General features: G+C 41.4%; 1 protein-coding gene across 5 annotated transcripts; it reads left to right on the top strand.

The window, feature by feature from the left end:
- Positions 1–2,788: 2,788 nt before the first annotated feature.
- Positions 2,789–16,022, top strand: LOC112433188 (phospholipase D1-like). 5 transcript variants are annotated; one of them, XM_024801465.2, is made up of 5 exons: positions 2,789–3,145; positions 13,634–13,750; positions 14,041–14,289; positions 14,716–14,809; positions 15,148–16,022. In XM_024801465.2, the coding sequence occupies exons 1-4, from the start codon at positions 3,128–3,130 to the stop codon at positions 14,767–14,769; spliced, it is 438 nt and encodes a 145-aa protein (XP_024657233.1). In that variant the 5' UTR covers positions 2,789–3,127; the 3' UTR covers positions 14,770–14,809; positions 15,148–16,022. The 5 variants fall into 5 exon arrangements, 3 of the variants coding, with proteins under 3 accessions (XP_024657233.1, XP_076745332.1, XP_076745329.1); XR_013100576.1 differs by lacking the exon at positions 2,789–3,145 and having other exon boundaries at positions 13,261–13,750; positions 14,041–14,626; XM_076889217.1 differs by lacking the exon at positions 2,789–3,145 and having other exon boundaries at positions 13,265–13,750; positions 15,152–16,022.
- Positions 16,023–16,421: the final 399 nt, after the last annotated feature.

The raw sequence follows: 16,421 nt of genomic DNA, 5'->3' as shown, positions 1-16,421 counted from the left end.
CCAAGCCCATCATGGATTCACGATCTGAATCCTGGGTTGTGTGAAATCCCAGAAATCAACCTTAGACAAAGTGAATCTGTGAACTAAGGTGTAGGTCTGTTAGGCAGGGCCGTGCAGAGAGGTTTAAAGGGGCGGGTGCTCAAAGTTAAAAAGGGGCACATTGAACCAGGCTGAATAACAACAACACACATTCATCAAGAATCTAATATGGGCAACAAGGCAAAGCAAACGTAGCCGATGCTTTACCTGATGGGTACAATGTTGCTGTTGAGGGGTTGCTGTGGATAGTGCTGGAGGGCAGGGCTGTGTTGGTCTGAGACTGTAGACAGTAAAAAGTCCACAGGAGAGATGGTAGCTGATTAAACAAGTGTCATGAGATAATAACAAAATGCAAAGATTGGTGACAGCGCTTGGAACCATAAGGCAACAAAAAACTGTGAGAAATAATTTAGGCTCTGCCTGTGAATCACTCTTTGCTTCTCTTCTTCCTTCCATCCCATCATTTCATATATCACTCTGCACTTGCTGTCTATGTGAGAACAAGGCACAACTTGCTATTGCAATAAACTATAATCTAATTATCCACACCTAACAACTCTTGCACTTAATCTATAATAAAATGATGACAGAAAAATGTTATAGCACTGCCTTTAGTAGCCTCACACAGCTCCTGCTGTTTCCTCCTCATGTCCTTACCAGCCATGTCTGCACAATGTTATATCATGAGTAATATTTTTTTAAATCCATCTAAATAAAATACACACATGCACGCACACACAGTGACATGTTAGACCTTCTTCAGAATACTGTATATACTATGGGCATCCTTACATTATTATTTATTACTAGAGCTACAATAATAAAGCAAAGAGGAGGGGGAAGTAATAAATACGAAATAATGTATTTATGATGATTCCATTTGTTTCACTATCCACTCTGTGCAGGGCAAAGCTTATTACATGTTTAAACTGTAGAGATACAATCATTTTACTGCTGTAAAATCCAAATGTTGTCTTATTTAAAATATAAATCTAATATAATCTGCTTCTTAATGTATGTTCTTTAAAATACAGCGTGTGTTTTTAATATATTATAATTATAATAATGCATAATTATGTGGACATGCATATTAGATCGTTATTAGTGAAATATAATCCCTCCAGAAGGGCAGGAAAAGCCCGGAAACTTACTTTAAAACTAAATATGTTCCCTAAAACGGTGACAGAGCTACAGACCCATGACAGCCTTACACAGGTAGCCAGCAGCTGTGACCAGCACTACCTGTGCAGTTAATAAAAGGACAGGTAATGTTTGTCGCGCTGTTGCACACACAGCACGCTCATTTGTTTCAGTTCGTCAGTAGCAACAAGACAGCTTACCAACGTGTACGTAATAAGCTAATACTCCTGTGTGCTACACACTACAGTGTGCGCTGTACACCTACTTACTGGTTTTGTCGCATCAGTCTGTGTCTCTGAGTTAACTTGTGTTTCTCCTGCAGCTCCGGACCGCTAAAAATGCGCGTGCTCTTTGTGAGCTCGTTCCCGCCTCGTAACCAGCGCGTTCTGCCGTCAAGGGCGATCATTGGTTAAATGGGATCATGTGACTGATGCAAGCCAGATCCTTTTATTTAGCAAAACTGTGATTAATAGTTAAATATTATTGTTGAGGGGCACAGACAGGACTCCGCACACACACACACATAAAAAAATAAATAATAATAAAAAAAAAAAAAAAGTTGCCTCAACAAAAGGGCACCTTGGGCACCCATCAGGAAAGGGGCGGGTGCTCAAGCCCCTCTAGCCCCCCCCTCTGCACGTGCCTGCTGTTAGGTTAATTGTGCTGATCCTCGGGTTGGGGGATTTGTGTTTGTACTGGAGCGCAAAATTCAAACCAATGGAAGATGGACAACAAAAGTTCAAAGCCATCAGGTGCTCAGGTTAGAAAAAAGAGAAAAGATGCAGGTAAGCAGACGTGTGATTGGATAATGGCAGCTCATCCTGAACCAATCAGACTAAACTCCAAACAATACATTATGTTACAGATTTTAATATTAATTAGTCATTGTTACTTGTTGATTTGTCCTTTTCTCATTGTGTGACGAATTATGACGACTGTTTGGTAGCTGTTATTGTCTCTCTCTCTCTCTTCATGTGTGTTTCTCTGGTGAAACAATAGTTTTGTGTTAATGTTAGGGCTGCACGATTTTGCATAAAATGAGAATCACGATTTTTTTGGCTTAGAATTGAGATCATGATTCTCTCATAACAACAAATAAACATAAAAACAACAAATGTCTCACGTTTTGTTGTTGCAGCAAAATGTTGTCCTGCTTGAAATTCCGTCTCCACCGTTGCTCGACGCTGCGTGTACAGAGCAGGTAGTGCAACAATAGAAAAATAGTTGCGGGACGGCACTGTGTAGCATTTGTCTAGGGTGTTGATCGTTTTCCTAAATCCCTCGTTTTGCACAGTGTTGATGGAGCCATATCTTTGGTCAGGTGATAAGTGATAGCCTCCGTAATGTCTTTGTGCCTGCGGGAGTTCGACGTGTATAGGGAAGCGCTGTATAAGGTTCCCGTTATTGATGTTTGGGTGGTTGACCGGGACGGATTTTCTCCTGTCACTTTCTCGTCATCCCTGACGTGCTCTCCGTTGTTTTTTCCCTGCTAATTTTAGCATCACACGGCACAGCTTCTGTATCACGTGGTATAAGGCTCCGCCCTTGTCATTTGTTGAGCAGGAAGAGTGAGCGCTTGTTTTCATGCGGAGTACGTCCCGGATCAAAATGCGGTACATTTGATCCCTGTTGTCTTTGCTTGATGATTGGTTTGAGTCTTGACAATCCACATTGCTGGCGTTGCATCTTTCAATGGCAGCAATGGCAGGTATCAGTGCTCAAACCTTTTGTGTTTGTTTCCAACAAGTTGCCCACCTCGGGAAACAAAAATGTGTTCTTTTACTTGTCAGATGAACATATGAGACACTTTGACTCTTCAGTGCAGTGTGGAGCCTAACAAAGATCTGTTTTGTGTCCCAGCTGATCAGCAGGAGGAGGAGAGTCTGACGGAGCAGCAGAGGAACATTTTCAGCTACTTGGACTCAGCTCAGCCACTACAGAGGAAACAATGAGCTCAACACAGAAGGTGACAGACAGAGCAGGACCATATGACCAAAGATATTTATCACCATATACATTTGAACATTTGCCATAACGATGTAGCTGACGATAGAATTGACACCAGACAAAATACTTTACAGCTGCACAACTTTATTAAAAACCCATCAATGTATTTTCACTGAAACAAGCAGCTGTTGTTTATGTGCATTAAAGTTATATAAAAATGTAACAGTGCAAATGCAAATTCCTCGCTGACAGTTTAACCAAAAGGCGTTTCCAGTGGAAACTGGCCGACACATCCTGAGCATAACCATGTATAATATCCACTAAACTTCAGAAGAGGTTATACAGTCGTGGCCAAAAGGTTTGAGAATTGCATAAATATTGGAACCTGGAGAAGTTGCTGCTTAAGTTTTTATAATAGCATTTTGCCTGCACTCCAGAATGTTATGAGGAGTGATCAGATGAACTGCATCGTCCTTCTTTGCCATGAAAACGAACTTAATCCCCAAAAAGCCTTACCACTGCATTTCATTGCTGTCATCAAAGGACCTGCTGAGACCATTTCAGTGATCGTCTTCTTAACTCAGGTGAGAATGTTGGCGAGCACGAGGCTGGAGATCATCATGGCTGTATCCCGATTCAGGTTCTGCAGCTTTAAAGTCCTCAAGGGCCGCGTACTCAAAGACCGCTAAGGCCGAAGTGCGAGGCTCGTAGGCTCGTGAAATGGGACGTCTAGCCTCCGTCGCGCTGCCCAGGTTGCCTAGCAACCATGATACTAACAGCTGGAAACGTTTCATACAGCTTTGTTTGACAGAAATGAAGGAGAACATATTTAGTTCATTTGTTTCTACATGAGCTCTGTGTGATTTGATGAGTATCTGAGGCTGAGACCACAGGACTGTGAAACATGATTGTTGGGCTTCATTTCTGTGCTGAACAGTCGTTTAAGATTAGCTGTAAATAACAATTAGCTGATGTTGTTCATGAGACTAAAGTCATCTCACTGTGGTAATGTAAATATAATATGGCCAATATTATAGTTATCATATTAATCACTTCACTCACAGACAAGTATCTGTGACAGTGTGTATACAGATGTATCATATATAAGAGACAAATGTTGTTCATTTAATATGTTGGTACTAAATTTGGCTCAGTGCTTACATATATGTGTAAAAAGCAAATGTAGGAGCTGTGATAACTGTGTCTGATAGAATGAAGAGTAGACTGATATATGAAATATTCCTTTATTGAGTGAGAAAATCAGACCATGTCATAACTGCTGTAAGTCACACAGAATAGATATCAGAGCCTTAAACAGGCTGACTTCTGCTAAATGGGTCAAACTGGGCAGAAAGTCTACAAACACATAACATCCTTATAGAATATGATGTAACACTATAGATCAACTTAGCTCAGAATATATAAAGCATATAAACAGTTACAGCAATATGATGCAACAAACACAGCAGCTGCTGATCCAAAATACTCAAAGCTTCATAGAACTGAAACCAACATTTATTTTTAGCTCCATCCTGCTGCTGATACAGACTTTAGGTTTCTGAACATTAAACTTGTTGCTGCCTTTCATAGTGTGTAACTTGAAGGCCCTGAGTACTTTCTCCCACACTGAAAACACTGGGATGATCACATTATTTGAACATTACCTAATAAGACTGATTCAGCACAGACAGTTATGTTAAACTTTCCTAGCAGTCCTTCACAAACAGGGAACAGTCTGTCTATTCTCTCCATCTGTCAGCTGCTGCTGGCTCTTCCTCCTCCTCTTCCTCACACACTGCTGAGTTTGTCCTGGTGGATCATCAGGGGTGCAAAGCCTCACAGATGATGTGCAGCAGTGGCTCCCTCAGTCTGTCCTCACTCTGGACACTTGCAGTCGTCACACATGGAAATCAAATGTGTGATAAGCTGCAGGATTCAAACACAAGTGTAACTTATAAACACATGTTCATACTTTTATTCCACAATCAGAGAGAAAGAAACAGAGAGAGAGTGCAGGACAGACAGACAGGTGACAGTCTCAGGTGTACACACTGCTACACAACAGCAGCAGAGAAGCAGGATTTAGTGTTTGTGTTATTACGAGTGTAAACAAGAAGAGTTCCAGATGGTGCAGTGGACACATGTGTGACTGCTGTGATTAAAGCATCTTTCTTTCAGCTTAACGAGTGAACCGTCAGCTCGTTCAAACACACGTTAAAGTGCGTTTGGCTCGACACCACCGAACAGAGGCAGCAATATAACACAGCTAACATTAACAGTGCAGTGAATCCTGCTTGTGCCGTGATGTTCAGGACTGCAAACCGAGCAGCATCACTGACTTTCAGCTTGTTGTGTTTGTGGATATATGACTGACTTTAATTATCCACAAAATCATCACATTCTCTGTCAGATGAAGGTCGACTATTGAACGGCGTATATTTTAAAGGCTTTAAAACCAAGTTAACGCTGAAAGTACAAACATCACTAATGTCACATAACTCTGCCGACAAGGCATAGCTATGGCTATGAAATGCTCTTTGTGTATCACTTCTTCATTATGAAAGATGTCATTAATGCACTAGTAATGTCTCATCTGGAGTATTGTTCAATCATTTGGTCAGCAGTTAATAAGACAGATCTTAACAGACTTCAGTTAGTCCAGAATAAGGCGTCCAGATTAGTGTGAAGATGTTCATACTATACTAATATTGATCAAATGCATAATAACCTTTCTTGGCTTCCTGTACAGGCTAAAATATTCTATGGCTTACTTGTAGTTCTAAAGAAAGCAATTCTGTTAAACACACCACATTTATTCTGCTCAGCTGCAGTATCCAGATGAAATACATCATCATATTACACAGTTTTCAACAAGCTGCAATTTAGTAAATGCTCGAGTTAAAAGTAACGTTTTGTAAAACTGTTACATTTAGAGCAACTTTTAAGTGGAATAAGTTGCCTTAAAAAATTAGAGAATTATTCAAAACTTCAATGAACACTTAAAAGCCGATTTACAGAGCTTTTAGTTGTTGTAAATATTGTAAGACATGATTTGTTTTTGAAATTTGTGTAATGTGCCTCAATGTTATTGATATTATTATTATTATTGATTGCTTATATTTGAACAATTGTGAAACCTCACTGTGGATGTAAGAGTGAAATTATGTGGATATCTTGAATCCACTTTATTGTGTAATATTTTATGTGAGTATTTGACGGAAGACGAGCAACATCTGTTGTGGAAGCTAACGGGGTTCCTTTAGAATAAACAAACATAGGATTTATTATCACTGAATAATTCTGTATAAATCTATACAAATTATAGAAATATGTAATAGGAAACAACAAAATAATCTAAATTATAAAAGTGTGTGTGTGTGTGTGTGTGTGTGTGTGTGTGTGTGTGTGTGTGTGTGTGTGTACAATCAGGAGGGATGGGCATGATTTTAGTGTTTGAACAGTCATGAATTATCTTTAACAGCAGGTTGGATGTAATGTGTTAGAACTACCAGCAGGTGGGGATAAGAGACCTTTAAGGTGTTTGGTGCCACGCTCCACCTTCAGGTTTAAAACTAGTGTTAATGGAGTTTGAAGGTTGAGTTTGTTCCACGACTGCATTTCACTCACTGCCTCTGTTTGTATCTCTGTCACTGCAGGACCAACATGGAGCCAGAAGTCAGCGCTCTCAGGAGGCCGACAAACCTCACAGAAGAAAGGGAGAGAAAAAACACACCTGTGACGAGTGTGGGAAGGGTTTTACTGTGAGGGCTAAACTAAAACGGCATCAGGTCATCCACACTGGAGAGAGACCGTTCAGCTGTGACTTGTGTGGAAAGTCTTTTTCCTTGAAGGGTTACCTAAAAACACACCAACTCATCCACAGTGGAGTTAAAGCATACAGCTGTGATCAGTGTGGCAGAGCTTTTACTCACAGTAGCAACTTACAGAAGCATCTAGTTACCCACTCTGGAATTAAGGCATACAGCTGTGACGAGTGTGGGAAGGGTTTTACTGTGAGGGCTAAACTAAAACAGCATCAGGTCATCCACACTGGAGAGAGACCGTTCAGCTGTGACTTGTGTGGAAAGCCTTTTTCCAGGAAGGGTTACCTAAAAACACACCAACTCATCCACAGTGGAGTTAAAGCATACAGCTGTGATCAGTGTGGCAGAGCTTTTACTCAAAGTAGCAACTTACAGAGTCATCTAGTTACCCACTCTGAAATTAAGGCATACAGCTGTGACGAGTGTGGGATGGAGTTTACTGTGAGGGCTTCACTAAAACAGCATCAGGTCATCCACACTGGAGAGAGACCGTTCAGCTGTGACTTGTGTGGGAAGTCTTTTTCCTTGAAGGGTTCCCTAAAACAACACCAACTCATCCACAGTGGAGTTAAAGCGTACAGCTGTGATCAGTGTGGCAGAGCTTTTACTCACAGTAGCAACTTACAGAAGCATCTAGTTACCCACTCTGGAATTAAGGCATACAGCTGTGACGAGTGTGGGAAGGGTTTTACTGTGAGGGCTAAACTAAAACAGCATCAGGTCATCCACACTGGAGAGAGACCGTTCAGCTGTGACTTGTGTGGAAAGTCTTTTTCCTGGAAGCGTTCCCTAAAACAACACCAACTCATCCACAGTGGAGTTAAAGCGTACAGCTGTGATCAGTGTGGCAGAGCTTTTACTCGCAGTAGCCACTTACAGAGTCATCTAGTTACCCACTCTGGAATTAAGGCATACAGCTGTGACATCTGTGGAAAAACTTTCAGTCAGAGAGGGTACCGAAATAAACACCTACGCATTCACACCAGACATGATGTGTACTGCTGTGAACAGTGTGGCAAATACTTTACAACAGACGCACAGTTACAACAACACATGTTTACCCACACTGAGGAGAGACCTTATCAATGTGACCTGTGTGAGAAGACTTTTAAATCTCCACGTCACCTGAGACAACACCAACAGATCCACACCAGAAAGAGACTCTACAAGTGCAGCTACTGTGAGGTATGTATTTATATTGTTATCTTGTCATTTTAGCCTGACTGTTTGGAACAACTCTGCTCATTAAACTGTGTTAGCATGTTAGCAATTCTACTGCATGGAAAAGCAGCTCTGAGTGATTATTCAGATTTTCCTTTCAGTTATGATTTTAGTATTACTGTAGTATTATGGTGGTAGTATTGTAGTTATTGCAGCCCAGTAAACTGAGTGTGTTAACTGAAACAGTCAAATGTAGTTGGACGTCTGCAGAGATGCTCTTTATTTCAGGCGACGTTCAGGATACAAATGTTGAAGGACTGACTTACACTGTCTTTGTGTCTTTGTTTAGAAGCAGAGCGACACAGATGGATCCAGTTCTCAACCCTGTCATCACTGTGGTGGTGGGAAAGACTTTCATTGTGACCTCTGTGGAAAAACTTTCAGTCAGCAAAAGACCCTAAAAGTACATCAACGTAGACACACTGGAGACAAACTGAAATACTGCAAAGAATGTGGGAGAAGCTTCACCACACCAAGTGAGTTAAAACGACATGAACTGATTCACAGTGGGGTTAAAAAGCACCTCTGTGATCAGTGTGGGTCATCCTTCACCACTGCAGGTCAGCTTAAATCACACAAACGAGTCCACACAGGAGAGAAACCACACAAGTGCAGACACTGTGAGAGAAGCTTCTCACATTCAGGTAGTCGTAACATTCATGAACGTGGACACATGGAAGGAAACTACAGCTGTGACCAGTGTGACAAGAGCTTCAGGAATCTCAGTTCATACTCTGCACACAAACGATCCCACGTTACTAATAAACTGTTTCACTGTTACCAATGTGCCCAAACATTCACCTCATTGTCTGCTCTGTGCAAACATCAGCGCGATCACTCAGGGCTGAAATCACTCCCATCACTGGATCACAGTGAATCTGAAGACACAGAAAGATCCTCTGGTTTCTGTGTCAGACTCAAAAAGCTTGAGATCAGGCTCCACAGAGTTCAGATAGAATCATTTAAACTTGTGTTGAACTGAACTGGTTGCTGGGCTGAACTTCTACATAATACAGATCTACATGGGATCTTCTTTTCTGTTGTTTTACTGAGTCAGTTTTGTCCTTTTTTCTCTGTCCTGGTTTTGCTCGTCTGTAAATGATTGAAACTCAGTCAAATAGTTCATTGTTCTCCAGCAAAACGTTTTGGAAACTCATGTTTAACCTTTAAAACTCTGACATGTTTTAGCACACAAGGCTTCATCGGGGAGTTCACTCATGATTGGACCATGAGAACAAAGGTTTTTAGTTCTTTCAAAGAGAGTCTTGGAGATGTTTGATGTTTCTGTTTTTCTGAAACCACCTGAAAGAAAAACTATTTTTCTTGCTTTATGTAGTGTGGAAGTTTTTAATGTTTCTTCATCTGTGATGTTCTTGAATGTGTTCACGTGAAGATGGTACAAATAAACTGTCCTTTCAGCTTTAGCTCCTAATTTATTCATTATTTATGGATGTAGCACAGCAGCCGTCTCTTGATTAACACATGGAGGGCTCGGGATCTGATGGTGTCGTCTCCCTAATTTGCCCACTCAGTAAATCTCACTCATGGCCAAGAAATTGAAATAAACCTTGTTTCCCTGCTGGATAGTGATCCACTGTAACTCTGCTCCTCCTTCCTGTTTAGGATTTCTGTGGCTGAAGTAAAATTCCCTCCATCCATCACTTATCCCAGCTAACCCAAAGTGAAATAAAGTTTTGCTGGTCTTAAAAAAGCATTACAATAATGGGCATTACCAATGCAAACTGAATGATACAGAAGATGAAAGAAGAGACTTTGATCAGTTAATAAAGCTCATGATCTGGATTCATTGTGGCTGCTACACAGATACTTCTGGGTCACTTCTCTCAGTTAAGATAAGATAACCTTTATTAGTCCCACACGTGGGAAATTTGTTTTGTCACAGCAGGAAGTGGACAGTGCAAAAGTTATGAGGCAAAAATTAGAATACAATAAGAATAAATACAGTACACAACTGTACAGAATAGAATAAAATAAAATACTATATACAGTAGAATAAAATAAAATAAATATACAATAAGATAAAAATAGAATACAAATACAAATACTATATACAACTGAGTAAAAATACAACGATGACAGAAAGGATTATTGCACTTAGTACTATTGCATATGTATGGATGTGTGTGTTTGTTCAGTTAAAGTCTTTGTTGTGGAGTCTGACAGCAGTGGGGAGGAAAGACCTGCGAAATCTCTCCGTCCCACACCGTGGGTGCCGCAGTCTCCCACTGAAGGAGCTGCTCAGTGCTGTCACAGTCTGCTGCATGGGGTGGGAGACGTTGTCCATCAGGGATGACAGCTTAGCCGCCGTTCTCCTGTCACTCACCACCTCCACTGGGTCCAGAGGGCATCCTAGAACAGAGCTGGCCCTTCGGATCACCCTGTTCAGTCTCTTCCTGTCCCCAGCAGAGATGCTGCCGCCCCAGCAGACCACGCCATAAAAGATAGCAGAAGCCACCACAGAGTCATAGAAGGTCTTCAGGAGTGGGCCCTCCACTCCAAACGACCTGAGTCTCCGCAGCAGGTACAGCCTGCTCTGCCCTTTCCTGTAGAGGGCGTCTGAGTTATGAGTCCAGTCCAGTCTATTGTTCAGATGAACACCAAGGTACCTGTAGCTGTCCACAGCCTCAATGTCCATACCTTGGATGTTCAGTGGTTGCAGTGGAGAATGCTTGTGCCTGCGGAAGTCTACCACCAGTTCCTTGGTTTTACTGGCGTTGATCTGGAGGTAGTTCAGCTGGCACCAGTCCACAAAGTCTTGGGTCAGACCTCTGTACTCCTTGTCGTCCCCATCAGTGATGAGGCCGACTATTGCAGAGTCATCAGAGAACTTCTGCAGGAAGCACTGGGTGGAATTGTGGGAGAAGTCTGCAGTGTAGATGGTGAAGAGGAACGGAGCCAGAACCGTTCCCTGTGGGGCCCCCGTACTGCAGACGACCCTGTCCGACACACAGCCCTGAGTCCTCACATACTGTGGTCGGTCGGTGAGGTAGTCCAGGATCCAGGTAGTGAGGTGATGGTCCACTCCAGAGTTCTCCAGCTTGTCCTTTAGAACCGAGGGAAGAATAGTGTTGAAGGCACTGGAGAAATCAAAGAACATGATTCTCACAGTGCTTCCAGCGGTCTCCAGGTGAGCGAGGGAACGATGTAGTTAGGAACCTTCCTCACCAAACTGACTGTTGGACCACACCCCTGGTTTCATGAGAAATTGTTTCAGCCATGATTTCTCTTCCTGTATTTCAGAGTAAAGACTGAAGTGACAAATGGAAGCATGTTTAAAAACACAATGTGAGAGAGACGTTGAGGTCCTTAGAACCCTGGGTTTTTCTGTCACCCTGCTAGATGTTACACACCTTGTTATTGGACTGATTTCTACTGCTGGACTACTCCTGCGGAGAGTAACAATACTCTTACTAATTAGCTCCCTTTCACACCTTTGGGGATATTTATTTTTGTGTTTGCAGCGCTGTGAGCCAGAACAGCGAGAGAAAAATCTGCAACAGCGACGAGCCGAATGCTTACGTGAATCGCAGCAGCTGCACATGTGCTACGCTGAATTAGAGGATATCTTTGCTCTGGATTTCTATTTCTACTTTTTCATTTCTATATGATTCTTCTTGCATCTAAAGAAAGATGATTCAATTTGCTAAATGTTGATGGCTCTTCGTGCTCAGGTGTAAATGAGACGTAATATTTGCTCTTGGTTTGGTTCTCCTGTACAGAACCTTGCAGTACAACAGAAACCTAAAAACATTATTTGTAGTTGTTATTCTTAGTTGTTCTGCTGCCTAAATACCACAGGGTCTGATTATGAAGTTATTGAGCTGCACATACGTTACGACCTGCTTAAGTTCGAGGTCACAGCGTCTGTAGAGCAGCTGGAACATAATGAAGTCTACAAGGTTAAAGTTTTCTCTTCAGTTATTGTTCTTTCTGCTGCTTGGTTTGATGGATCTGAGAGCTTTTGTTTTTATTATTGTTATTATAATTATCATTAATATTTTACTCTCTAGAAGCTTTAAAATAGTGTTTGTGTTTGAAAAAATTGATTTAAGAATTGAACAGAAACATCTGTCCTTCTGAAAATCGCCCAAAGGCACGGAGACAAAGTCAAAGGATGCAACCTGTAACTTTCTCTTCCTTCATGTCAGGACCATCATCCATGATTTATATAAAATGCATATAGCAACAGTAGCACTTTAGTTTGGACTTTATGATTTCTGTAACTGGAAAATATTATTTTGTTTAAAGACAGAAGTGACCGCATAGTTGCAACATCAAAGGGAAATATTAATTAATTAGCATCAAGTATATTTGTTGCTTAAGCGTTTGCACTATAACTTAAGTAGGATTATAACTTTTAAGGAAGGAAAGATTTCAGATATTTAGTTCACTGTTTCAGTTATTTTATATGAAATTAAAACATTTACGTTGGTCAAACATGATGCTCTAAATCAAATAAAAGTTTGAAAATAAATGATGTATTTTTAAATGCTGCAACAAATGTTCACAAAAAGTAACTATAATTAAAACCAGTTAAACAAAATCAAATGTTTGAATCATGCTTAACCAAATGCCAGGCTGGAGAGCTGAACCTAAAGTATACGTAGAAAGATTTCAACATGTGAGCAGTTTTTAATGTTTTTATCACATATAAATGTCACAGCAGTGGGTCCTGGCCCAATGCTTTGTGTTTTTGGTTTTCTTTGACTCTTGTTTTTCTTGGTTTTTGTTCTTCTTATTTATCAGGCTCTCAGTAATCTTAGTTCTCCCTCCCTCAGTGTTCATTTCAGCCTGTGTTTAGTTTCTGTTCCCGTGTCCCACGTTTCATCGTTTCATGTCGAGTCAGCCCTGTCTCTCTGTTTCCTGTGTCTCCCCAGTCAGCCCCGCCTCCCTCGGGCACTCATGTGTGATACAGAGTAATAAACCTGACTACATTTGCTACACTCTCTTTATTACCTGTTACTTTAAAATTCATACACTAATTATGTCTGCCCATCTCTCTAATGTGAAGGTCAAAGGTCAACATCCCAGTGACATAAGAATAATCCCAAAGGGGCAAAGGCAGCGGTTAATTTAGCACATTTAGCATTAAGGGTACAGCAAGGATATACTTTTACTTATTGTGGCAGGGGTGTGGTCTCTGGCCTGCTGCAGTGGAGGCTGGTGGCGGGACGTTGGACGGCACAGGTGAGGGTGATGGCGCTCATGACTCTCCCCTTTATAGTGACGGAGGAGACTGGCGTGGGGGAAGCGTGTAGTGGAGGAAGCCGAGGAGAGAGCTGGTTTCTGGCTACAAAGACGGCGTCAAACCAGAAAAGATTGCTCGTGGTCAAATAATGTGTCAATCACCTGTGAATCAAACTGTGTGTGGCTCAGTTCATGTCACAGTGTTGTTTAGTATATCTTCACTTGTCTCACTCTCCTTCTGTTCTGTCCATCAGGACGATCCTCAGCGCTTACACAGATCCTCCATCGATGTTTTGGATCCAATCAGTGATCAGTTCTACGAGGAGGCCTGGATGTTCACCAGCGCTCGCTACACCTCCATCTACCAGAAGGTGAGTGTACTCCTTTGTACTCAGATTAACATTTTACTTCTTAAAATACATTTTCATATATGAGCTTTCTATTATTTCATGGGCCATTTAATCAATATTAAAATTACAAGCATATCAACAAAGGTGAAGCTGGTTTTTTCCACTTGCTGTCACACAGTCATGGAGGAATACAATAAATACATAATCAGTCATAGATCCTGAACAATGACATTAAAAGAAAGTCTGTGGCTCTAAAAACTAAACAGTATAAAGACATGCTCCAAGCTGCTGTTTCTCTCCTACTCCTCTAGGTTTTCCACTGTCGGCCATCCAGCGATGCTGGAGGGCTACCTGGCCAATGCTGGCCTACACAAAGAGGTCCCGGCTCGGAGGAGCTGAAGAAGATCCTTGCCTTCCTCGTCAGTTTCCTCTTCAGTTCCTATCCCAACAAAACCTTCTTGCACCTATTAGCTCCAAAGAGGCTATGGTGCCCGTGGAGGTCTGGACCTGAGGCCTGTGCTCATCACGTGGATAGAAAACACTCTGACACCATTCTGGAGGTCTGATGGGACTCTGACCAAAACACAGATGAAATAAAACTTGTGGCTGGAGCTTTTAAAATTTAATTTTAAACTTTTTCACCTCATAGATTAATGCTCATGATTGCATGTTAGCAAGACAGCATCTCCCCAAGGTGAAACTCTCAGGAGACATTTACTCTTAAACTGTAATCTGGTTGAGACTACTTGAGGAGATCTTAGTAGCGAGTATGTGGATTTAGTCTCTTCACCAACAGCAGACAGACCCATGCCAAGAAAGCAGACATGTTCTCAAAGAAAGCCGAGAGCAGAGATTGGAAAAAGCTAAAAAGCTGCAGCTTCAGACGACTATCTGCCTGTAAGGCTGAAAAAGTCCAGTTACGCTCTATTTTGGAAAAGCTCCCAGTTTTGGTAACCTGGACTTTTATTTCCCCTCTTCTGCTACAGATGTTGACTGTGACCTCAGAGGCCAACTGGACCACACAGCTGCAGCAGGAGTGAGGGAGAGGAGTCTTCATCCAGCTTCAAAGAAAACATCCAGGTAAAGTGACGTGGATCAGCGGATAAAGCCGTATCCACTTTCAAAGGAGATCCTCTGAGAGAGAGACTCTCTGAGCCGTTTTAGCCTCAAATTATAGGACTTTATAGTACAGCAACACTTTTAAAGGACAAAAATAAGATAAACTGTGACTGTAATACAAACAAAGTATTGCATGTGTTTTTAAAAGTGTTCCTCCGATGGGCAGGATATCACTATTAGACTGTCCCACCAGCCAACTTCAACAAGAGACCACAGCAGCATTCAGTGATCAGCACAGATGTTCCTCTAACACTCAGCATCTGATCCCTGTTGGTCTGTGTGCTTCTGCTTTTGCTCAGTTAGAAACCCTGCAGCAACCCGACCCAAAACTGTGTCTTCTTGTTGGCCTCAACGTTGAAGTGTCAAACGTCCAACATCTGGAAAGGAAACCACGCCAGTGTACTGTGATGTTTCACCAACATGTGGCAGACGCTGGTCCTGCCTTTCATGCTGACATCAGCAGAGAGCCCCGCCTACCTCAAAGCCTCCCCTGTCATGTATTGATCAGGATGATGATGAAGATGAGCGAGTGCAAATAAGACTGTAAAAGTCCACGAGCAGAATGTTTGGATGCTTTCTAATGATTCATGAATATCATGAGAGTGTTTGTGTGTTTTGTCTTTTCTTTGCTGACGTTTCTTACTAACAAAGACAATTTACGCTCTGTGTGTGTTTTCATCCTTACCAGCCGCACTCTAACTGCAATGAAGGAAACAAACTGTAGAAATGGTCGACTCAGTGACTTCATAAAATATTGAAGTGGTTCAGGTAGAGCCAGTTTTTAAATGACCATGAACACTGAGCGTATTGTATCTGTACAGCATGTTTTTCTATTAGACAGATTTGTAACAGAGGCCTTGCTCTCAGTAAGTTTGAAATCCTTTTCTGATTTCTTTTGTAATCTCTGATCTTTGTGTATCCTGCTCAGTTTGCATGCTGCCTGTAGGAGTTTCTGTCTTTGTATTTGAAGAGAATTCATTGAATATACTCAGCTGCTTCCCTTTGGTGCCTCACACATCACTGAAGTTTTTCAGTGTCCAGTTATTTGTTTTTAATAGCTGTTTGAATTCTCTGTATGTTTGACCCTGTAGACTGTTTAATGGACTGCTCGTCTTCCTGTTTGTAACCACTGCCTGTTTAGGACTAAAGATTTGGATTTTTGACTTTAACACAGCCTCTGCGTGTCGTCCCTTTGTGTCCTCGTCCTCTGTGAATGTGTCACAGATGTTTCCATGATAATAACACAGCTTTCCCACAGTGGCTTGCAGCAGCATTTATTCACAGCACATTTGAGAAAGGTTCAGATTAACTCGATGAGTTTATATTCAGAATGATTCTGACAGTGGGCCACTGTGAATTGTGATCTTTCATCAGGTCAATGTTTAAGTTCAGTATTTCAAAGCAGGAGCTATGAACAGTCATCATGTTGGCATTAGAATTATTATTATTAATCATTATTAATAATGTCGTTACTCATGTATAACTTTGATTAGTATACATGAATTTTATCAATAGTAAAAATAATGAATAATTCATGTATAACTTTTATTGTGTTTTGTATATTAATTATATT

Source organism: Maylandia zebra, linkage group LG2 (assembly GCF_041146795.1).
Source record: "Maylandia zebra isolate NMK-2024a linkage group LG2, Mzebra_GT3a, whole genome shotgun sequence".
Lineage (NCBI taxonomy): Eukaryota > Metazoa > Chordata > Actinopteri > Cichliformes > Cichlidae > Maylandia > Maylandia zebra.
This window is presented reverse-complemented; position numbering and strand designations above follow the sequence as displayed.

Excerpts from the sequence above, each read along its gene's own strand:
- LOC112433188 (XM_076889217.1), top strand. The coding sequence starts at position 13,529 with ATGTGTCAATCACCTGTGAATCAAACTGTGTGTGGCTCAGTTCATGTC. Across the intron at positions 13,751-14,040 it reads ACACCTCCATCTACCAGAAG|GTTTTCCACTGTCGGCCATC; the intron begins GTGAGTGTACTC and ends CTACTCCTCTAG. Across the intron at positions 14,290-14,715 it reads ACTCTGACACCATTCTGGAG|ATGTTGACTGTGACCTCAGA; the intron begins GTCTGATGGGAC and ends CTTCTGCTACAG.